This window comes from Diabrotica virgifera, chromosome 3, assembly GCF_917563875.1.
Source record: "Diabrotica virgifera virgifera chromosome 3, PGI_DIABVI_V3a".
NCBI lineage: Eukaryota > Metazoa > Arthropoda > Insecta > Coleoptera > Chrysomelidae > Diabrotica > Diabrotica virgifera.
Window position 1 is genome coordinate 146423061 of NC_065445.1, and position 24865 is coordinate 146447925.

The 24865-nt window shown below is 34.5% G+C and overlaps 1 protein-coding gene across 2 annotated transcripts in view; it reads right to left on the reverse strand.

The window, feature by feature from the left end:
* Positions 1-23305, reverse strand: part of LOC114339635 (DNA repair protein REV1) — a 92110-nt gene extending 68805 nt beyond the window's left edge. Inside the window, exons 1-5 of one of the 2 annotated variants that reach the window (XM_050646943.1) lie at positions 23123-23305; positions 21911-22138; positions 17329-17791; positions 14314-14690; positions 4508-4700 (exon numbers count right to left, since the gene is read on the reverse strand). In XM_050646943.1, coding sequence (XP_050502900.1) covers positions 4508-4700; positions 14314-14690; positions 17329-17791; positions 21911-22138; positions 23123-23218 — 1357 coding nt within the window. In that variant the 5' untranslated portion in view covers positions 23219-23305. The remainder of the gene's footprint in view (positions 1-4507; positions 4701-14313; positions 14691-17328; positions 17792-21910; positions 22139-23122) is intronic. The other variant, XM_050646944.1, reaches the window with a different exon arrangement.
* Positions 23306-24865: the final 1560 nt, after the last annotated feature.

Sequence of the window (24865 nt, forward strand, 5' to 3'; positions counted from 1 at the left end):
CATCCGTTTTTTTACAGTATTAACTTAGTTTAGACGTTGTTTTGACTAGAAATTTTTGATCTGATTCGTATGCATATCATCGATGACGCATGGGTACTCTTTCATTTTTGAAGATATTCTTCTTTAGCGGCGAATCGATTGAGGGTAAAATTGTACATTTACCGCGCGCCTGCGCACACTGACAGTATTGTAGTTCATTGCTAATCTTTCAAGATAGGTATGTATGTATCTGTAACCGTGCAAATAAGTCATTAAAAGAATATATCAGTGGTTTTAGGAAATGTATTATTTATTATAATTCTTGTGTTTTTGGATTAATAAAATTTATGTAAGCATAACATTTTTATACTATATGTCGCCGTGTTGTGTAATTATATCCGAAACTCACATATCTATTTCTAGTGCCTCGATGGAGTAGTTAGAAATGCGTTAGCACTGAGATTGGAAGGTTGCGGGTTCAATTCCCGGGCGATTCATATTTTTTTTTTATTTTTGGTTGTTTTAATAAAAATTTTTTAAAGTGGTAGATAAGAAAGTTAGTTTGATTTTTAAATAAAATACAAATAACCTTTTCAGTATATTTACTTTGTTTAAATTACCTATTATATAATAGAAGAATATCTTCTTACGTGCGTACATAGTACACACACATTCTTTTTTCCTACTGTAGATGTTTTCAATAGTTTTTATTACGTATACGGAAAATGGATTACATCTTTGAATCTTACTCTGTCAAATGCTACCTGGTCTACAGCCAAGTTAGCACCCTACTGATAGACTTTAAAACCATACAGCTTATTGTTATTCTGAAGCTATTTCCTTGTGTATTTTGTATTTTGACAACGAAACCCGATTTGGGCTTCGAAACGTTAATAAATTCATTTTTTTGGTAAAATTGTGGCTTATTTCCCATTAAAAATACTTTATCATACAGCTTATAGAAACAGGATTATGGCTCGGGACAGGAATGTTAGGTTATCTGATCCATGTCATAGACTTATATATTATCATAGACAGAGTGTCATTCAGAGCGAAGTGACGACACCATCTTTTTTATTTGGCTTAGTGCTGTTTCACTCTTACGCATAGTAAAGCTGCGACAGTAGTCCTCCCCTTACGTGCCTATACTCACAGTTAATGTCATTTTAATTTCTCGATACAATGTGCTAGAAAGAGGTACCGCAAACCAGTCCAAGAGATATTGTCGTCAGGAAGCGCGGAGGGTAGACTCACTCTATGTTAATATTTACCTCTATGATCCATGTACCTAATTTGTTTCTGAGTATAGAGTAGATTGCTTTATTTATTCGTTCCATCGTTAGAAGTTCAGTTTACTCTCTTTAGAAATACACTTGAGTCCAGGGTTCTTTACCCGTGGGTCATTAATACCTGGCGAGATAAAACACATAGTTTTTATCTAGCATCATTGTCTTCCACGCATGAAACTAAAGACAAACCAGATACCGCCTGTTATTAAGTAAAGACACATGTTATTTTTATAAACGCTCTAGAGTCAGTACATCGAAAAGAGATAGGTACAAAAAAGACGCTTGTTGACGTTTTCGGACATTAAGTACAATTTGTGTCGTTTCTGGTTTGTTTACTAGTCACTGTCAGTTTGTTGGATTTTTTGCTGTTTTTTGTCCTGTTTTTGCATTTAAAAGTCATTTATATTAAACCAACAGTTGATTGCACAACTAATTTTATACTAGAGTTTGAAATTTTATGATGAGTGTATTTTATTTTGATATTAATTTACAAAGTTAACCTCATTCACGTTGTTAAGGGAGGGTTTTGTTTAAATTTCCGTAAAAGTGAAATAAATAACAAAAAGAAAATATTTTATTTTTAAATATTTATATTATAACAAATATTTAATATCACTAATGATATTAAAATAATTTATTAAGCTACTTCAAATGTAGCTGTAATTCGGCACCAAAATTTTAAATTATATTTATTTTATAACGCCAAATTTTATAATATAATACGTGATCGGAGTAATAGTCACTTTCTGTCACTTGCCGTTGCGTGGAATAGATTTCCGACTTATTTCTTAGGCATGCTTTAATTTTTCAGATGATGACGCACGCGTAACGAATCATGGACTCAAGTGTATGTATGGTTTTGTATCTTTACATCTATTTTCTCATTAAGTAGTGTACTAAAAGTACACTGTACTAAAAGTTCTTGTCACCTTTTTAGTACTGCTGCTCTATCGTTCAAATAAGCTGCATTATGTGTCTTAACCTGGTTTAATAGTGACTTAAAAACTTTCTTTTGGTGTTTGTACACTTTTGTAGAAACTGTTGTAGAACTATTGGGACCGTGCAAGTCCTGAAAAGCGACACCTGGTTTCATAGCTCGGCAACATTTTTCGCACTTTTAATTATATTGACCAATCATATTGGTCCTGGTTACTGGACAATTGTCAAGGCCATAGCCCAAAAAAATTATAAGAAGAAAAAGTAATATTAAGGTTATGTTATTATAAACAATTGTATGTTGTAAATAAAATTAATTATTAAAATGCACTACTACAAGCAAAATAAAATTAATTAAATTTACTTTTATATAATAATTGCATATCATATCAATATTGTGGAGCAACATATAATTTTTCTTCTTCATTGACAGTAGATTTGAAATACAGTGGAACCCCGATAAGTCGGCCCCCGATAACCCGGAACTCCGGCTAACGCGGACCGATTTTCATCAGATAAACATTTTGATTTTCAGTACATATTTTGTATTTTGACAACGACAGCCGATCTGGGCGTCGAAATGTTAATAAAATTATTTTTCAATTTAATTGTGGCTTATTTCCCATCAAAATACATAGTTAATTATCAGTAGTAATAACCCAAGGACATTGATAATTGTTCGAAAAAATTTTATAACAGATTTCGAAAGCTTGTTGCTTGGAAACAGACCGACGCCGTAGGCGGAGGTCTGTTGCCTGTAAGCAACAAGCTTGAGAAAGTTGTTAAAAAATTTTTGAGCATTTATCAATGTTCGAGGGTTATTCGGATAGAAAATTTTTTGCTGGTTATGAAAAAAAATACAGAGCAGAAACAATTTATTTAAATGTGCAATTAACAATTCTTCCACCGTCCGATTTCCATCTAATTCATATTTTCTATCATTGCAAAAGTCCATAAACGCTTTCCATACAAATTTTTTACTGTAAACAGTATTCTTTGGTATATTTGATTCGATAATTTCATTAATATTCTCATCAGTATTACAACAAAATCGTGACATTTTGAAATATTGAATATTTGAAATGTCAAAATCGAAATGAAACGAAATGTAGGTATCCATAGCTACATGATTGAGTGAAAACAGCCAATGGGATCTGTTTTCAGTATAATGTTGGTTTTATTGGTTGTATTCAATCAGATGACCACAAATTAATTGATTTCATTGGATTTCTAATTGAGCAAAAAATTTTCAGACAAACATGCCAACAATTAAAATGTATGTAATATAATATTTGAGAGATAATACGTATTTGTGTAATTTGATATAGTAATAATGTAATAGTAAAAATGACTCATGGCACACAACGTTCATTGTCGTGTTATCCAAAACAACAGGCACTTGTAAGTATCCTTTATTTATTTGAAAATGTCTTAGCATTGTTTAAAAAAGACTAAAAGACTATTTTAGAAATTCTTTTTTAAAAAATGGTCTTAGTCTTCACTGTTATTAAATAACATAACATCGTTGCGATTGAGACCGTATTGTGTGTAGTAAAGTCGCATTGTTCGCTTCCGTTCTGTAATCGTTCGTAAATATATTCAGATTTTGTCTACGTAATGGCAATAAAACGTAAAAATGTTATTTTTGTTTCAAAATGATATCAAAAGACAGTTTGGACAATCGGTGCAAAGCTAATAAAGCTAAAAATTAGACTCTCGACGACGCGACGCTTTGTATGTGTGGTTTTGTGCGAAGCGCGAACGTGGTTTACCAGTGTCTGTGTGCCAATTATAACGGAGTTTATCTGTAAGCATACCATATTTTATTAATTTTTACTATTTCTCCGGCTAACCCGGATCGGCCGGGGTCCCGATTAATCCGAGTTAACGGGGTTCCACTGTATACGTCAATTTGACAATTTCAATTGACAATGAATTGAGAAAGTTTTCTCCGCTATTCGCGCACGATCGTTTCTCGTATCCCCTCCAAGTACTTGCACACGGCTAATAGTGTTCATATTCTCTGTTTAAACTTTCTATTTTATGACGTCCACGTCACATATGTTGGAAGTACGTGCTGCTGTTCATAAAAAATTACAAATATTTTTTATTAACAAAAACGAAGTAGAAAACGAGAATCTTGTCAAGGGACATATGAGATACAATATGATTTAAAAGTGACAATATTATCTCAAGAGAGAATATTAGAAGAGGTCTATAGCAAGTCATAAATTAAATTCCATTTTTGCAAACTGGAAAAATCAGCCCTCAATCAACACTATAAGACTTATACATTACTTTACCTGTTGAACAAGGGCAGCCTGTAATAGTTCTAATTTCATTTCTGATGTGCGATGCCCATTCGTCAACTGTCAGTCCTGTTTTCCTTAGAATTTTAGTTACATCCACGTACATTTCGTCGCAACTTACTGCTTCTATGTCCAAAGTATAAGAAGCTACGGTTCTGTACAAAGTATGAGATACTTCTTTGATGCCCTAGAATTATTTTTCACCTAATTAATTAAGTAATAAAACCTGTTTATTCTTTCTCGCGCTTATCCTAGTCAGGATGCAGGAAATAGAAATTTACTTTTAAACTATATTGCAGAATTTTATCGCTATAAATTTAAAAATATCTTAATTTTACAATTCCACTTTAAATCGTTAGTAGATATTAATATTCACTCTGCTGTTTTTGTCTATTTTCAACATTAATGGCTTAGCTTAAAATACTAGTTTTTACATTTTATTTTTCTTTGATAAATGTTCGTTTTGCTTAATTGCCTTTTGCCGGTATTAGCAATCTATATTTAATGATATCTATAAAATATTTTGTCGCTAATATTTATTATTGCGATACATTTTTAATGTGGTAATGTATTATAATATATACCGTTTGTCCCAAAAATACTAAATTTTCAGGACTTACATTTTCTTATGCTGAATTAATTTTATTTAACTATCTTTAAAACTATCTTTACTATTTTTAAATTTTACTCTCTTTAATTAATTTTGAATTGTAGTTACTATCGTTGTATTCTTTATTCTTCGCCCGCTGTGAATTTCTGTCTTTTTTCTTTTACAACTATCCTCTCAGATTTTTCAACTATCTTCTCGTTGTTAATCATGCCTCTCCCTTTCAATCCCAACCACCTAAAAACGGAGGAATTGGCCTACGAACTCACCATTAGAGGTTCGAGGCCCGAAAATGTTGCGGAGCGTAGGAAATCACTGAGAGGGTTGCTTACTGAAGAAAAGAAGACGGCCCCAGAATATAAGTTGACTCCGGCTTTTACGCAGGATGTCAAAGACGCTAAGAAAACGTACCAGGAGTTAAAAACTTTGGTCGAGGGTTTTACTGGTACTAGTGCAACTCCTAGCTATCGGACTATTTCCGATCGTTTTCACCATCTATCCGGAAGAGCACGTCGCATGGCCGCTTCAGATGAAAAGGAAGAGGAGACCAAGCAAAAATTTAAAATGGACGTCTCCATCCTTTTTGGCGAGTTGGAGGAAAAACTGGGAAATCCTCAAGATGAAGAGGAGCATCAACACTTCTCTTCTACACCTATTGCCTCTCCTTCCTTTCTTAGTGCGTCAAAACCTATTCCCGTGCACAAATGGGGAATAAGAAAATTTTCTGGGGGTACAAACCTCATCCCTTTTCTTGAACAACTTAATGTCTTAAAACAGTCTAGAGGATGCAAGGATTCTGACCTTTTTCTCTCCGCCGGAGATCTTTTCGAAGGCTCTGCCTTCACTTGGTGGCATAACCACTATTTAAAAAAGTCATTTGCTTCTTGGGATGAGTTAGTTTCAGCTTTGAAACAAACCTATCTACCTGACAACTACGATAGAGCCTTATGGGAACACATTCGTACTAAACAGCAAGGTCCTGATGAGCCTTTTTTATCTTTTATAGCCGATTGTGAGGCACTTTTCAATCGTCTTGAAAAAAATGTTTCAGAAGCGGAGCGAGTGGAAGAAATTAGGTTAGGCCTTCTTCCTGATTTTGTTATGGGTCTTGCTATGGTCAAAACCCCCACTGTTGCTGATCTCATTAATGCGTGTAAGTGCATAGAATCTTCTCGTGCAATTTGTTCTTCCCGTTCTAAGCAGTCCACTTCCTTACCTCAAAGATTCAGAGAAACATGTTTTTTGAACGTAATTTGCTGGAATTTCCGAACTAAAGGACACGTCTATCAGGATTGCCAATCCGAAGCTACTATTTTCTGTTACGGCTGTGGAAGACAGCGTGTTACAAAGGCGAGGTGTCCGAAATGTTATAACGTTCAAAAAAACGACCATACTGGCGTCACCATCAACCCGCCAGCACTATCTTCCACCCCACAACAAGGAAGACCCGCGGACCAACTCAGCGCACCCCGTCATTAACCGATGAATCTCTACCTTCACTTACAACTCTCTCTTCACCTGTTATCTCTGACGACCTAACTTTTTACCCAAATAACTTAAATTCAAACATATCTTCACCATATCTTGTTCCCTCTTCCCTCATTGTCAATCCACCTGTCTCTACCGTTACTCCAGTATCTTTAGCACATACGTCTCAAATCAGTCGAACTTTGTCTACAAATCCTCTTTTAAATGTTCGTGAACATGACAACCGTCCTTATCTTTCAGTCAGTATTTTAGACGACTCTATTTCTGCTCTTATTGACTCTGGTTCTAACGTGTCAATTTTTGGTTCTAAAGCCCTTTATCTATTAAAAAAATTTAAATTGCAGATTAGTTATGACGTTGCAATACACTTAACGACAGCTGACGGTAGCCTACAAGATGCCATTGGCTTTGTTCACGTTCCCGTTACTTTACAGAACACCACACATTCCTTAAAATTTTTAGTTGTTCCCTCCATATCACATAAAATCATCTTAGGTATGGATTTTATTCGTCTTTTTGGTTTATCTTTTAATTTTTCTGATTTTTCGTATAGCTCCAATAATTTTTCCACTTGCGTTATTAATACGATTTCTGATAGATGCACATTATCTCCTTCTCAACTCGCTCAATTAGATTCGATCATTTCTCTATTCAAAGAAATAGCTCCAGAGGACTCTATTGGTCGAACAACCCTTTATACTCACCACATCGACACCGGAAATGCAAAGCCAGTAAAACAAAGGCAATACCCTCTATCGCCTGCAATGCAGAAAATCCTCAATGAAGGTGTTGACGAAATGCTGAAACTAAAGGTTATTCAACCCTTACACACTCCAACTCCTTGGATGAGTCCTCTATGGCTCGTTAAAAAGAAGAACGGCACACATCGCGTCTGTTTTGATGGTAGGAATCTGAATTCTATAACTCTTCCGGACAGTTACCCAATGCCCCTTATCGACTCTATTATCTCTAAAGTTCGTGATGCTAGGTATATAACATCCATTGATTTACGACATGCTTTCTATCAAATTCCTCTCGACGAGGAGTCTAAGATCAAAACCGCTTTTTCTATTCCAAATCGTGGAGTATTTTGCTTTAATGTTCTTCCCTTTGGTCTAAATAATTCCGCACAAGCAATGTGCAGATTAATCGACATGGTAATCGGTCCCAAACTTGACCCCTATGTCTTTTACTACGTTGATGACATTATTGTGGTGACTCCAGATTTTGAGACTCACCTTAAAGTACTCTCCTCGCTGTTTAGACAACTGAAACTTGCCAATTTGACCATCAATTTTGATAAATGTAAATTTTGTAGACCATCTCTTAAGTTCCTAGGATTCATTGTCGATGAAAAAGGTCTTAGAACAGATCCTGAGAAGATCGATTCTATTTTAGAATACCCTTTACCTCAGAATACCACACAGATCAGACGCCTTATCGGTTTGATCGGGTATTACCGTAAATTTCTCCCTAACTTTAGCTCTGTTTGTTCTCCAATTTCGGATTTGTTAAAAGGAAAAAAGAAAGGACAGCCCATATCATGGACTAAAGAGGCTGATTCAGCTTTTCATGAGATAAGAAACCTTCTCACTCGTGCTCCTGTTCTTGCTAGTCCTGATTTCTCAAAGAAATTTTATATTGCCTGCGATGCATGTGACTCTGGAATTGGGTCAGTCCTGTTTCAAAAAGAGGATGGTTTTGAGCACCCCATCGCTTATTTTAGCAAAACTCTCAACAAATGCCAACGCAAGTACAGCACGACCGAGAAAGAACTTTTGGCCATCCTCCTGTCAGTCGAAAAATTTAGAGGTTATATCGAAGGCACAGTTTTTTGCGTAATTTCTGACCACGCTTCACTTCAGTGGCTTTTCACTATGAAAAACCCTTCTCCTCGTCTAGCTAGATGGATAATGAAGTTATCTTCTTATAAGTTTGACATAGTGCATCGTAGCGGTTCTCTTAATGTCGTTGCTGATTCCCTTTCCAGAATTCCAGAAAATGCCACAGAAGTTTCAGTTCTCAATCTGTCTAATCTCACTAGAGACAATTGGTATAACACCTTAATAAAGAAGGTTACCAATGACTCACATAAGTATCCTTCTCTTAAAGTTGAAAATAATATCTTATACAAGCATGTCTTCTCTCGTTCCAAATTCTGCGATTCCTCTCCGGATTGGAAAATTTTTGTTCCCTCCCCACACAGAAAATCTATCCTCCATATGTACCACAACGAACCTACAGCAGGTCATTTAGGTGTATCCAAAACCCTTGGCAGAATTTCCGAATTGTACTATTGGCCTTAAATGAGGCAATATGTTTCAAAATATGTCTCTAAATGCAAAGTTTGCGCTTCGTGTAAATCATCAAATTTACCCCCAGCAGGCCGAATGGGTAAATACAGGGACATCAACTACCCCTTTCAGTTCCTCTCAGCTGACCTTCTAGGTCCTTATACTCGATCTAAGAAGGGTAATCGATATCTTTTGGTCGTTGTAGATTGGTTCACCAAGTTTATCTTAGTACACCCCATGTCCTCAGCGACGTCTGCTGGCATCGTGAAATTTATTGAAAATCAGGGCTTCCTAATCTTCGGTGTCCCGCAGATTTTTGCTGCTGACAATGGCCCTCAGTTCATTTCTAAGGAATTTAAGGACCTTATGAAACGATACAATGTACAGAAAATCTGGTACAATGCCAGATATTTTCCCCAGATTAATCCAACTGAGAGGGTAAACAAAACTATCGTAACAGCTATTCGTTCTTTTATTCAAGACAACCATAAAGACTGGGATAAAGACATATTTAAGATAGCCCAGGCAATCAGGCTCGCAAAACATGATGTTACCAAATTTTCTCCCTCTTTCCTAACTTTTGCCAGGAATATTCCAACTGACGGTTCCTTTTACGGAAGCATTGAGGATAGGGCAAATAATTCGGTAAATATTAACAACAGTATTTTCTCTCCCTTGCCGCCCGAAAACTTGACCCCTATCTTCGATGAAGTCCAAAAACGAATTCGTCATTCCTACACTACCAACAGGGATCGTTATAACTTACGTAGAAGGCCCTCTCCGACTTATTCTCCTGGAATGAAAGTCTGGAAAAGAAATTTTGTCTTGTCTAAAGCTGTTGATAATTTTACCTCAAAACTTGCTCCGAAATTTGTTCCTTGCATTATTGACAAAGTTATTTCTTCCACTGTTTATGCTGTCAAGGATCTTAATGGTGTTGACTTAGGGAATTTCCACGTCAGAGATTTAAAACCTGATGAAACAGATTGTGACGACATTGATGATGTTGACGTTGATAACGATACAGACATCGATAATAATTGATTTTGTCTTTTCTTATATTTAAGAGACGTTTTCCACATCTTTATTTTAACAACATTTCTGTCAATTTTTTTTTGTAATCAATTTTTCGAGGTTCATAATTTGTATCTTTTTATCGTGCATTTTTCACGATTGTGATTCCTGAATACGCGTTATCTTGAGTTTGGGCCACCACCAGATTCTATCCTTTCCGTGTTTGGAACTATCTTGGCGTATATTAATTATTACTACTCTCTTTTCGAAACACAAATGTTATTATGCAGCCGTCCCAGGTGACACCTTTTGTGTAATTCCATGGCGTTTTGAAATAATTTTAATAGTTTTTAGAAAACTATTATCCTCAGGTCGTAAATACTTCCTGAAGTTAAGCGTGCATTATGCACATATAGTTTTTTTTTTCAACTTCTGCGTAATCATGTCTTCTGCTTCAATAGGAAAATTTTATGACACCTTTTACCAATTTTCTTTTTTATGAACCTTCGATTTTTTGCTTGCATGGCGCCCTGGCACTCTTGAAATATCTCATTAGAATTTGAGCTTCAACTACTTTCATCTCAACACCCACCAAAACATCTGAGATTTATTTTTTTATATATTGTGAATACTTTAAATATTTCAAGAGTCTTCTTTTGTTTTATTGACATTGTTTGTTATTGGCTCTTAATATCAGACTTTTAAATTATGTTCATTCGTTATCATTCTTCTTTATCTTTTCTAAGTTCATTGTTTCATTTTTTATCTATGATTATAACCTTGACTTGTCTAAACTTTTCTGGCAGTTTATCTAGTACATCTTTATTTTACTATCAATAAAATTTTGTTTATCTCATATTACCGTACCTCCATTTTTATTGATAGGCTGAATAATATGTTGTGCTTACTGCCTAACTTTTGCTTTGACCTAGGGGTGCTTTACTTTACTCCAAAGGCGCATCCCTTACTATTTATTTTATTTATAATTGTAAGTTTAAATTTTAGCTTTTAGTATTAATTAGGTATACCTACAGAATTTGTTAAATATTAATTCAGCTTATTTTTAGTTATTAATACAATGCTTTATTCTTTTTCTTCGAATGAAGGTATCTGCAGCAAAAGTTCAGAGAACAAGGCTTAACTAGCTGGTTAGCGTCATTTCTTTTTACAGTTGAATTTTATAGTACAGCTATTAGCAACAATTTTTTATTGCTGGTCCAAATATTTATATTTAACTTTAATAACTTGATTTGTGCTAAATATTGACTCTCTCTCTTTCTCTCTTTCAAATAAACTATTTCTTCTTGTTTTCTTTTTAATATTATCTTAAATATAATTACCCTACTTATTCATTCTTCTTCTGCTTCTTCTTCTTTTCATGTCTCGAGTTTTTATCAACATTTTTTTTCTTTTCTGCCATTCTTACTTGTCATCCTTCTTCTTATTCACATTTTTTTTTACAACTATTCTTCTTCTTTTATGAAAAAAAATTTTTTCAAGTCCCTGTGAAAAAATTTTCCGGTACCTTGGGGGGTGTGTAACGTTTCAATCAGCCAATTGAACGCTACACCAAGCTCCGCTTGGTATTTGTCCCTCGGACTATATATTTCTAGAAGCGACCCTACTACCGTCAAGTCAATTAGTACATCTCTTCGAAGCTATTTAATGCGATAAAAATTTGTACTAGCGCCCTTTTGCCATTGCCACGTAAATCAGGCACGTAATATTGGCATACATTATCGTGTTTGTGTGTAGGCCGTTAAACAATGGCCCCTACCTCGGGAAGAAGATTTTAATCAAGCACCTGGAAAAGAAAACCTTCTACCGCTACCTTGGAGAGCGAATTAGCTTACGACCGTATCCTGATGCAGTAGAATAAATTAAACAAGACAGCCCTACAGAGACAAGACAGCCCAACAACGTAGCCCTAGACTTCCTTTAACTACCGGCCACGACAAATTCTACAGGGATTGGGGACCTCCTTTAGGAACTGTAACGGAAGGACTTAAAGCTGAGTAAATTTTTACCTTTATAACTTTTGTACCGATTACCAGCGGGGTCTCGGTCACGGGCTTAGAAAATTAACTTGGTCATCAGTATACAATAAAAATGATTTTTGTTAAGTTTTTTTTATATTTCAATAAATAGCGTATTTAAAAATGATTAGGTAGACTTTTTATTTCCTGTACCTTTTCTGGGATGGGTGTGAAGGAAGAATGAACAGGGAACGAACCCAGGGCTGAGCAGTCGGGCAGAGCACCGTTCTGATGGATGGAACGGTGGACGTTTTTCTTTTGAATATCCTAAGGGATGTTCGAGGAATTCCTCCCATCGTTTCTCCCAACAGTGTGGTGTTGCTTAATGCCCTGGTCTTGTTATGATCAGGATGTTACACAACACCAAAAGCAGCTTTAGTAGAAATCAGAAATTAAAAACCAAGTGCAAAACATTTAAGGTTATAAAACATCACGATATGTAAAGAGTGAGTAAAAAGTAGTATAAAAAATTGTTTAAATAAATCAATCTGTCTACATAAGACGTCCTATACATATATCCTCCCATCAGACACGGCGCCAAACCAGGCGTCATTTGACAGGGTCAGAGGGCATTTGCCCCCCCCCCTGACCATTAAAATTATTGAAATTTACAAAAACTACATCAATTTTATTACTATTGGGACCGTGCAAGTTTGGCAAAGCGACACCTGGTTTCTACGCTCAGCAACATTTTTCGCACTTTTAATTATTATATTGGCCAATTATATTAGTCCTGGTTACTGGATAATTGTCAAGGCCATAGTGTAAAAAAATAATAATAAGAAAAAATAAGATTCAGGTTATGTTATTAAAACGTAAACAATTGTATGTAGTAAATAAAATTAGTTATTAAAATGCAGTACTGCAAGCAAAATACAATTAATTAAATTTACCTTTATATAATAATTGCATATCATATCAATATTGTGGAGCAATATATAATTTTTCTTCTTCAATGACAGTAGGTATGAAATATACGTCAATTTGACAATTTCAATTGACAATATGAATTATTTAAGAAAGTTGCAATATTTCTCCGCTGTTCGCGCACGATCGTTTCTCGTATCCCCTCCAAGTACTTGCACACCGCAAATAGTATTGTATAATGTATTTTATATATAATGCTTGCCCCCCCCCCCAATCAAAATTTCAAATGACGCCCCTGCGCCAAACAGGCACCGCGTAAAGGATGATCAATGGCATAACAGAATCTTCCCCTCTCAGATTTGGGCTCTCCGATGTTGGGCATGATCCCCCGCTCGGGGGATATCACCGCAGCTCTGTAGTCGCCGCTTTCACGTCTTCCCCTCAACTTCTATTCTGACAGAGTTATAGCTAAATATCTTACGCATTTCTTTGGAACCACTCTCTTTCCTCCACATTCCAAGGCCATTCCGTTCCTTTTTCTTGGTCCATTGAGAACTATGGCCTTGGTCTTTCATGCAGCCAGATCGATTCCATACATTCTTATCCATTCCTCGACTTAGTAGCATTTACGTTGAGCACCGAAGATAAGGTCCTCCATGTCCCGCGCCACCATCAGCACTGTCCTCGTAGCCCCAAATCCCTCATGCGTATTAATACCATTCCTTAGTCTTCTGTTCAGTATTCGCACTCCTACGACGCTCGATGTACCCATGAACTATTTTCTAATGCCCACCTCAGTGATGTCGTGAGATAACCTAGCCGTTCCCACATTTGTTTGCAGCACTTTTAACACACGTTTTCTTTCACGCTTATTTGCCTTTTTGTTGATCTGTAACCTCCTTTTATTTTCCACCTTTATCTTATCGCTCTTCTGATAATTCTCCGATCAAGTAGACGTTCTCCTATGTCATTATATCCACTTCATTTCCTTTTTTTTTCTTCTACTGATATTGGTCGTCCATTCACTCTCATCATTACTATCTTCCATTTGCTTTCCACTGCCATTCTCCTACACTATTTTGCCAGCACTCTTGGGTTTTCCTTTGTCCTCTCATTTATAAGCTATTTTTAAGTACAACTGTTGCCTCTAGTGATAAAAAATATGTGATTTTAAACAACTGAATGTCGTGATCAAGAGAGGGATAAATTAGCTATAATATAAATAAATTAATATACAGCATTTTTAGTTATAAATTAGATATACGGCCAATAAATGGCAACACAGCGCACCGTCGAGTAGCAGATAGTCCCTACTTCCCACGCTAATGCACCTGAATCTCGCCGATTCTAACTCCATCGCTCCGTCCTTGGTCGTCATTCGGCGATTAAATCCTGGACTAAGCAATGTTGCCGATTTTAGCACTTTATTTAGTCACCTATACTTGGTCGAAAATTGTATTGTATCTACTTTTGGTAATAACAAATATCACTTACCTCAAAATCATACGGCAACGTCTTTAATTCAGGACACATTTTAATAGCCTGTCCCAAAAACGTACCATTCTTAATGCCAAACTTTCTGGCCTCATAACTGCAACTAGCTATCTCTGACATACTGGATTGGATATCTATTTGGTCCACCCGTGAAGTGACACCTACTGGCAGTCTTTCTGAGTACAACGAAAATTCTTGTTCTCGAGCAGATCTTTGATCTGGCCTCACGTTGGATAGCTGACCATTTCGAGCATGGGTGATAGCTACGGGTTTTCCTTTTAATTCTGGGTGGTTGCGAAGTGACACAGAAACGAAGAAACAATCCATGTCAATATGCATTATTACTGTGGAGGGAACTAATATTGCGCCCTCTGGAACTGTAAACATTATATTTTGTTAAATAATTTTATTTCAGATCAAGAAATCGAAGAGTTCTATAATATATGAAATAATTATATTGATTGAATAAATTACTAAAACAATTCGTGAGCAGTGAAAACGAAATTAAGAAACGAATTAACCAAGGTAAACAACAAAACAACTAAATAACATGCTTTTGAACACACAAATTAGACAAGGAACAAACATAGTAACCAGAACATAGTAGAAAGTATAGCGACTTACGGACGTTAATATAAAGTTAAATTACCTGCTTTTTAATCTGAGGTCTTATAGCCTAAGAGCTAGTGAATCCTCCGACTAACGGTCATCCTGTAAAGCTGGAAAGTATAGTGATAATTCATGGCACACCAAGGCTAAAACCCATGACCTGGCAGGCATCAGCCCTGCACGTGTATCTACCAGGTGAATCGAAAAGTGCATAGTTTAGGGGTAAAATAAACTTTCTCTTGTAAGGTTTAAATTTAACTATGTGTTTAAGTAAGTCATTTAGTAGAAATGTGTACAATGACAGGCGATTCTGAAGAGCATAAGACCTTGCCAGGCGAGGGGAAAGATTAGGGGGTTTTCCTAAAATTATTTTTTTTGCATCGAACAAATTTTTTTTTAGGTTTTTTGAATCATTCATTCCAAACAGAAAAGGTCTTTCGTGGTTTTTCTCTTAGGTTAACAGTTTTTGTTATATAAGCGATTAAAAATTTTGAAAATTGCGAAATCGGCCATTTTTAACCCTAAATCGGACATTTATCTAAAAATTTCAAAGTTGCCAAGGTACGTAGATATTCTTTAAACATTGATGAAATCCCGAAGAGATTTTTGCAATAAAATATCGAAAACCCATTTGTTTTTTTAATTGCTAATCAAGCGGGCGCGACACTGTAGTATAAGTGAGGACGTTTGAGTTTGCATAAATTCATTATCTCGAGAATGGGCAAATTTCAAGAGAAATCCTCAGAAAGGTCGATTTTTATTTTTGAATTAGGACTTTTTGGCATATATATAATACTAGTGACGTCATCCATCTGGGCGTGATGACGTAATCGATGATTTTTTTAAATAAGAGTAGGGGTTATGTGATAGCTCGTTTGAAAGGTTATTTAATTCTCTATTCAGTAATATAAACAATAACATCATTATTTATACAAGGTGTACAAGAAAAATGTTTCTTCTATTTGTCAAATTTAATCAAGGCTAATTTAATAAAAAAATTTTTTTGTACACCCTGTATAAATAATTATATTAATGTTAATATTACTGAATAGAGAATTAAATAACCTTTCAAATGAGCTATCACACAACCCCTACTCTCATTTAAAAAAAATCATCGATTACGTCATCACGCCCGGATGGATGACGTCACTAATATTATATATATGCCAAAATGTCCTAATTTAAAAATAAAAATCGACCTGTCTGAGAATTTCTCTTCAAATTAGCCCATTCTCGAGATAATGAATTTATGCCAACTCAAACGTCCTCACTTATACTACAGTGTCGCGCCCGCTTGATTAGAAATTAAAAAACAAAGGGGTTTCCGATATTGTATTGCAAAAAACTCTTTGGATGTCATCAATCAATGTTTAAAGAATATCTACCTACCTTGGTAATATTGAAATTTTTAGTTAAATGTCCGATTTAGGGTTAAAAATGGCCGATTTCGCAATTTTCAAAATTTTTAATCGCTTATATAACAAAAACTATTAACCAAAGAGAAAAATCACTAAAGACCTTTTCTGTTTGGAATGATTCAAAAAATCTAAAAAAAAATTTGTTCGATGCAAAAAAAAATAATTTTAGGAAAAACCCCTAATCTTTCCCCTCGCCTGGCAAGGTCTTATGCTCTTCAGAATCGCCTGTCATTATACACATTTCTTCTAAATGACTTACTCAAACACATACTTAAATTTAAACTTTACAGGAGAAAGTTCATTTTTCCCCTAAACTATGCACTTTTCGATTCACCTGGTAGATACACGTGCAGGGCTGATGCCTGCCAGGTCATGGTTTTATCTTATTATCACTACTTATACAAATTTCTAGCCTTACAGGAAGACCGTTAGTCGGAGGGTTCACTAGCTCTTAGGCTGTTAAACATTTTAATACGTATATAAGGTGTTGTTTCAAGGTCACAATGAGTTGTGACAATATGTGTACCAAATATCAAAAAATATATAAGGTGGCTCTAAAAGTTATGAGTTCAGAAAAAAATGGGCAAAATCGATAAAACACTATGTAACTCAGTTATAAAAATCGGTGGGGCAATAAATGTAGTACATCTAGAACCACCTCAGTGACCTTCATTTATCATTCAAGACTTGCCAATGAAACACCCCGTATAAAATCCTGAAACACTAAAGAGAGAATTGATTTTTCAACTTGCGATAGGAATATGTAAATATAAACCAACTCAACAGGTAGTCAAAAGAGGCAGGAACTAAAGACAAGCGCTCCGATTAGGCTAAGTTAAAGCCAAAATATGTATAGGCACATAGTGGAGGCCCTGTTCTGTAATCAAATCTGAATCATCTTTACTTTCAATTCAACAGGCATCTGCAGTATGGCTGTTTCTTACATACAAATAAGTATAACATTTCTATGAAAAAAAGGGAAAAATACCTTTACATGAGATTAGTTTTTCTAAACCAGGAAACTTTCCATCTGACAATTCCCTCATTTGACCAACCAAATGTTTGAATTCTGCACCTAAAGTTGATATCAAATGTAGCCTGGAATTGTTATAAAACTCCTCAAGAAAGTTAGGATCTGATGCTGTTTTTGTTGGGAATCTATTAATCTGATTGGTTGAAGATAATTTGTCAGATTTAATCTGAGCTATTGAATTCTGTATTAATTCAGAAGTTTCTGCAACTACTGTACCACTTTCAACATTTGCAGAATTGTTTTCAGATATTGATGCAGATGCTGACACTTTTTCTATGACAGGAAAACCTATTTTCGGCTGTGATTTGCTTTGATTGTTATACAAAAGATATCTACGGTAATCTAACAATTTTCCAAAGTCTATACTATCTGTTATCCATGCTGGTTTCACTATGGGAGTAGTACCAAGATGTTTAATCTACAATAAAACATATACAGTAACCGCCATGCTACTAGACACACGGGTACATTCAGCTAGTACAGTTCTGGACCCTTCATCTATTGCACTGTTTACTTTTGTGTCTAGTGACGTCTATACAGAAAACGTATGGAAACTGAATATAAGCATAGAAAGTTGACAGCTTATAGAACAGTTGCATTTGAAGTTTATAGTTGTCATTGTGTTTAAGTTGTAAAAATTATAAAGTATTGTAATATTGTTGGTGTTTGAATAAAGTTATTTTAAAGCAGAGTAACAATACTATTAATTATGTAATGTATTTTTTGTATCTGTATAGTCTATAAACTATAGTCAAAACACGAAGTTCTGGCGCTCCCATGTTTGACTAGTCAATCCTCAGGTCCTACTAATGGTTTTAGTCAAACCCCAAAATAAATTCTAGTTTCGGCCTTTGTCTGAAGTGTTTTTAGTCAAACCTAGGAGTGCCTAACTTTTCACTTAAACATCGAATGAAAAATATTCTGTACTGTACACTGTCAGACTTGATAAAAAAAGATTCTTCAGATAGAAGAAGAGTTAAAAAACGCTATTAATTCGTCTGGTAAGAAACAAAACAATACTGATGATAGTATTACTAACTATTCAGTTCAATAATATTTCTTTGATAACTTGCAGACTAAATCAATTGTTTTACACGGTTTTACTATACAGTGCACTACACCGTGTATGTGCCTTTCTCTTGCTTTGCCTAGAATCTTAAAAAAGTTTATAAAAAAACTTTTCAACTTAAAATAAATAGTTTATTTTAGCTCAAACATATACAATGGGAATCTCATCAACTGTAAAATCATATTATACTTCAATAAGAGAAAAATCTGAGGATCATCATACTGAAAAATTCTCTGAACAGTCATTACTAAGAGAGAAGAAAATTGCTTAATAACTGAGATTATTTCTTCAGATGTGGTTTGTTGTGTTTGACAAAAAGAAATCTCAGCCATATGTATATTATACATACAGGGTGATTGATTAGTGGGGTAAAGCTCAATAGATCGGCTATAATAGATAGCAATAAAAGTTAATAACAAAAATTATAGACAACTTTGGGATTCATATTACAAAATTAGTATAAATGTTACAGGGTGTTCGATAACCGAGTGGCAGACCAAACTTATGTTTTTTTTAAATGGAACACCCATAAAGGTTTGTTATGTTATACAGGGTATGTACAAAGTTATAACCAATTTTATATGAAAATCGTAACAAGTTCAACATCCTGTATAAATAAAAATAAACACAACAGAAATGGTTTATTGGTGCCATATTTTTTGTTGATTGTCAAATTCTTCGAAACTGATTAATATTGCTAATTTTCTTTATACCGAATACAGGGTGAGTCAGAACGCAAGTACATTATTTTCTCAGTAATTTTAAATGGAACACCCTGTATTTTATATCACTACTGAAATGTACCATTACCATACTTTCCGCACTGGTTCAGTTAGGTATGAAAAACACGAACGAACAAAAAGTACTGTAACAGAGGAAGACGAAATAGATGTGTTGCTGGCAGTTACTAAAGTTCTACATACAAGTATTCGAAATATTTCCAAAGAAAAAAAACAAACTTACTACTCTGTGCAAAAAAATCTTGCAAAAAACAGAATGCACCCTTACCGCATTCAAATGCACCAAGAATTAATTCAGGAAGATTTTGAAAAGAGAATCAGAGAAGAGAAAAATCAATCAACAGATTGAAACAAAATTTCTCGAAAAGTAATAAATTTAGACATAGGGAATATTATATAAAATTTAAAGTACGGTAATGGTACTTTTCAATAGTGATATACAATACAGGGTGTTCCATTTAAAATTACTGAGAAAATGATGTACTTGCGTTTTGACTCACCTTGTATTTGATGTAAAGAAAAATAGCAGCATCAATCATTTTTGAAAATTTTGACAATCAATAAAAAAATATGGCACCAACAAACCATTTCTGTTGTGCTTATTTTTATTTATACAGGATGTTGAACTTGTTACGATTTTTATATAAAATTGGTTATAACTTGGTACATACCCTGTATAACATAACAAACCTTTATATTTTTGTGATGGGGCAGTTAAGGAGATTTCGAATATAAAATAAAATACAGGGTGTTCCATTTAAAAAAACATAAGTTTGGTCTGTCACTAGGTTATCGAACACCCTGTAACATTCTAACTAATTTTTTAATATGAATCTCAAAGTTGTCTACAATTTTTGTTATTAACTTTTATTGCTATCTATTACTATAGCGGATCTATTGAGCTTTACCCCACTAATCAATCACACCCTGTATGTATGTTCAAAGTTTGTAATCAGGTTGTACATTATTGTGTACGCTTACCTCACCCTTAGTGCATACTATGAAGGCTTTGAAAATAAAATTACATACATGCATTATGCAGACAAAATATATAAAAATAAATAAATTACAAGCGATTAAAAGTCTTCATGGTTAGACTGTTATAAAACAATTAACTGAATAAAAATTTTCGGCCAATTACCATTGGAAAAACAGTAACCATACCTATTCACAGCTTTGATACATCTATAAGAGATACTCGAAATGTTTTGAGTATGATACAAGATAAAACATAAAGGAAAAGAAAATGTAGTATGTCAAAGTGTGTAAATAATTTATTTCTTTAGCTGAGCGCTTTCGACATAAACGTCATCATCAGAGCTAATAATGGTCAAATAGTAAAAAAGTACCGCCACATTGAGGTGTAATCATGTGCATCTTATGAATATAAATATGAATTTTGATTGCAAATGCTAACTGCTTTGTCCTCCGTACAACACCAAACAGTAAAAAACAGAAAAAACAGCCACATACACGTTGCACAAACACATAAAAACTTTTTTCATGGTATGGGGTAGGTATCACTCATCCATTCTTGGCCTAGTAGAGACAGCTGACTGACTAGCCTTTACTAGGCCACGAATGGATGGGTGATACCTACACCCATACCATGAAAAAGTTTTTATGTGTTTGTGCAACGTGTATGTGGCTGTTTTTTCTGTTTTTTACTGTTTGGTGTTACATGTGTTTGGTGTTTAGAGGACAAAGCAGTTAGCATTTGCAATCAAAATTATTATTTATATTCATAAAATGCACATGATTACACCTCAAGTGGTGGTACTTTTTTACTATTTGACCATTAGCTCCGATGATGACGTTTATGTCGAAAGCGCTCAGCTAAAGAAATAAATTATTTACGCACTTTGACATACTACATTTTCTTTTTCTTTATTCATTTAAGTGTGTACAAACTTATCAGTCTTTCAACTATCAAGATAAAACAGTTGAAGATCTAACACTTATTGTATAAGGTATAGGGACGAAATAAAGCATAGGGACGAAACATGGAACAATAAACAAGCTTTTTTGATGAATCAAATAAAAGAATACAAAAAGAATTTTTTAATTTCGAAGATGTGCCTGACGTTCAGCTGTCTCTAAGGGAAATCAGTGAAAAAATGTTCTTCAAAATTATGTATATATAAAAAGTATTGTGCAACATATTGTGCCATGCTAAATGTTATCTTGTTTCACCATGTGAGAATACAGACTAATTTTTTAATTTAATTACGACAATATAAATACAGTAAACATTAAAATTAAAAAATTATGTTTTATTAAACCCAATCTAACAAATTGTGATATTTTAATACCTGATCGGAGTTTGACTGGCCAAAGCCCGATTGCCTGAAATTAAGTTTCAACGTTTGCCTGACCAAATTAGTCACTACTAGGTTTGACTACTCAAAGGCCAAATATGGAATTTATTTCAGGGTTTGACTAAGACCATTAGTCAAACCTGAGGAATGACTAGTCAAACCACTGACTGCCGGAACTTTGGGGTTTGACTATGGAAAAACAATTATTTTGAATAGTTTTATGAGAGTCAGATGACGACAGACGTGAAAGTCACTGGTGAGAACGGGCCGGATTAACCCAACCCTAGCAATTAGGTTCCCGTGTGGCTACTGGTGTGGCACTTACTGTATAAGTGGGTCACATATGAAAAAAATGTAAGATATACACAAACAAAAATATATTTAAGAGTCTTGCTAAATACTCTACCTACTTTGACATTTGGTAAATTAGAAGCTATAATATGGGTGGTGCTGGAAACTTGGTACATGTGGAAAACTCCACCATGTGCTGCCATTAAGTTCTTTAATTCATCAATTGGAGGTCTTGTTAAACCATTCACATGGATAGATACTCCTTCAAATATATTGGATAGTTTTGTAATGTTGGATTCCTCAAACTGGTTTAGCAGTTTGGCCCTTTTAGCTGCCATATAACCACCCTAAATGCATATTAATCTTGAAAAATGTTAATAACAAGATTCATGTTATGTTGATATTGAAAATGTTATAACATTAAACGTTAAAAATGTGGATGTTAGGAGCATAAGAGAAGCAAAAGGTTTTGACCATTTGTTGATATTTTACTAGTTCAGAGATAGCTGAATAGACATAATGTGTAGCAAAAAAAGATATATGTGATAGACGAGAGACAAGTGGGATATTTATTATAACAAAATAGATCGAGAAGTTGACACACGAATAATATCAGGAAACAAATATTTCTTTGCAATGCAACATCTTTTTGTATTTTGCATTTCTTTGCAATGAAAAAATCCAGATATATAAGACCATTATACGACCAGCAGTTACATATGGAAGTGAAACATGGACTCTAACAAGGGAAATAAACAAATTGCTGGTGGGGGAACATAAAATCCTTTGAATTACATGTGGCCCTTGCAGAGACAGCGTGACAAACAAATGGAGGCGCAGATACAATAACGAGTTAGAGTCTCCCTTTGGAAAGGAGAATCTAATCAAATATATAAAGGCCAACAGACTCAGATGGGCAGGGCATGTGCTACGCAGTAATAACAAATTGTCTTATAAATAATGTGTTTTGGGAAAGGCCAGACGGGAGAAGGTATGTATGATGGCCTAAAAAAAGGTGGAAAAATGCAGTCAGAGAAGATCTGGAGAAAATGAGAATGAGACGATGGGAAATAGTTTCACAGGACTGACAAACATGGAAGTCAATAGTAAACGCTCAAAGACCATCAAAGACTCACGAAAAGTTGTGAAGCCATTGATGATGATGATTTAAAGATTAATAGGAAACCATGCCAGGGCAGAGGAAGGGATGTAGAGTGAAAAATATAAAGTATCAGAGTAAAGTTAATAATTATGAACGGTGTAACATGCAGAATACAAATGTTATCAGAAACCTTCAGAACACAAGATATAAATAAAGATTGGGCTCTTACCCACTCTTTAAATCCATTATCCTCATCGAATTCTCTAGATTTTTTCTTTTTGTTATCCGTTTCTTCTTTAACTGTACCATCACTTTTGTCGTTCATGGTTAATTTTTCTTAATAATTTCTAATAAATAATAATATTTATCAACATACATAGAAGAATAAATAAGGTTAGGTATGTGTTTTCTTCTTCTTCTTCTTCTTATAGTTTCATATTCATGGCCTCCACCTCTTAGGTACTTGACCAGTTCTCTTATTTAGACTGTAATTGGAAGGGAATCCTCTTTTCAAAGGGTCTGGATTTTCCATATTCCCTTCTTTAAATTCATTATAATATGATGATCAAATAACTATATTATATTTTAATTTGAAATATTTTTATAAATTGATTGATCTTTCTTAAGGTTTTCAATACTGCTCTTAAAGCCAGTACCGGCGCTAGGATATAAGGCGCCCGCCTGCAAAACTAGCATAGGCGCCCTTCGGTTTCTTTTAAATTAGTATTTTGTACAGCGCCAGCAGAAAAAAGCCCAATTTGGCGCCCCCCAAACAGGGGCGCCCGCCTGCAGTGCATCCCTTGCAGGCTCGTTATCGCCGGCCCTGCTTAAAGCTTTTATTACCACTGCTGAAATAACTATTACAACTAAATATCAAAATGGTGATGAAATATGATTCAAATTTGTAGTAATTAACTAGTTTACTTTATATTTTGATAATACCTTAAATTACAGTAGGAAAAATGAAAGAATACCCATGAACGAACATATAAAACACGCTGTATTTTTCTGTCACCGTGTCACATAAAAAATTGTCCAGCGCAAGTATATGTAATAATTATTATTACATGTACTTGCGCTGGGCAATTTTCTTTGTGACACGGTGACAGGAAAATACAGCGTGTTTTATATGTTCGTTCATGGGTATTCTTTCATTTTTCCGACTGTATATAAATGTTGCATGTTGCCAGGTCCAAAAGTAGGTAAAAAAATTTTTAAACGATTTTTTTTCCTAAAATAATTTTTTTGTATTGAACAAAGTTTTTTTTAGGTTTTTTGGATCATTCCAAACAGAAAAGCTCTTTGGTAACTTTTCTCTAAAATTGATAGTTTTTGACATATTATAAGCGATTAAAAATTTAAAAATTGCGAAATCGGCCATTTTTAACCCTCAAAAACTATGTGAAAAACTGAAAATTTCAATGTTGCCAAAGTAGACAGATATTCCTTAAAAATCGATTGATGAAATCACAAAGAGTTTTTTGCAATACAATATCTAAAACACCTTTATTCTTTAATTGCTAATCAAGCGGGCGCTACCGTAGAATGGGGTGAGATTGATCTCCCGGGGTGACATTGATCATTTGTCATTATATCACATATATGTAGATACAACCGGTAACAATGTAAAATTGTTTCTGTACGTGGCACTGTTCATTTCTTGGATCTTGACTATGATCAGTTCACGTCGTTGTTAGTTTGCAATTGGCATTGGGAAGAAGTTCTGTTGCTTTGAAATTAACCATAGTTTTGGCCTATTTTTATAGTTTGTGTACTTTTGATGGTAGAGAAAGAACGGAGGTAAGTTCGCTAGTTCTAGTGTTATAAAATTATTTTTTATGGTTCTGTAATAATAATTTTAAGTATCTAGCATTTTAGCTAACGCCAGCTTTTTTAAGATGGCGGATAATATTGAATGGGGTGACATTGATCAAGTTATCAATCTCACCCCACCTTACGTACGTTGCAGAAA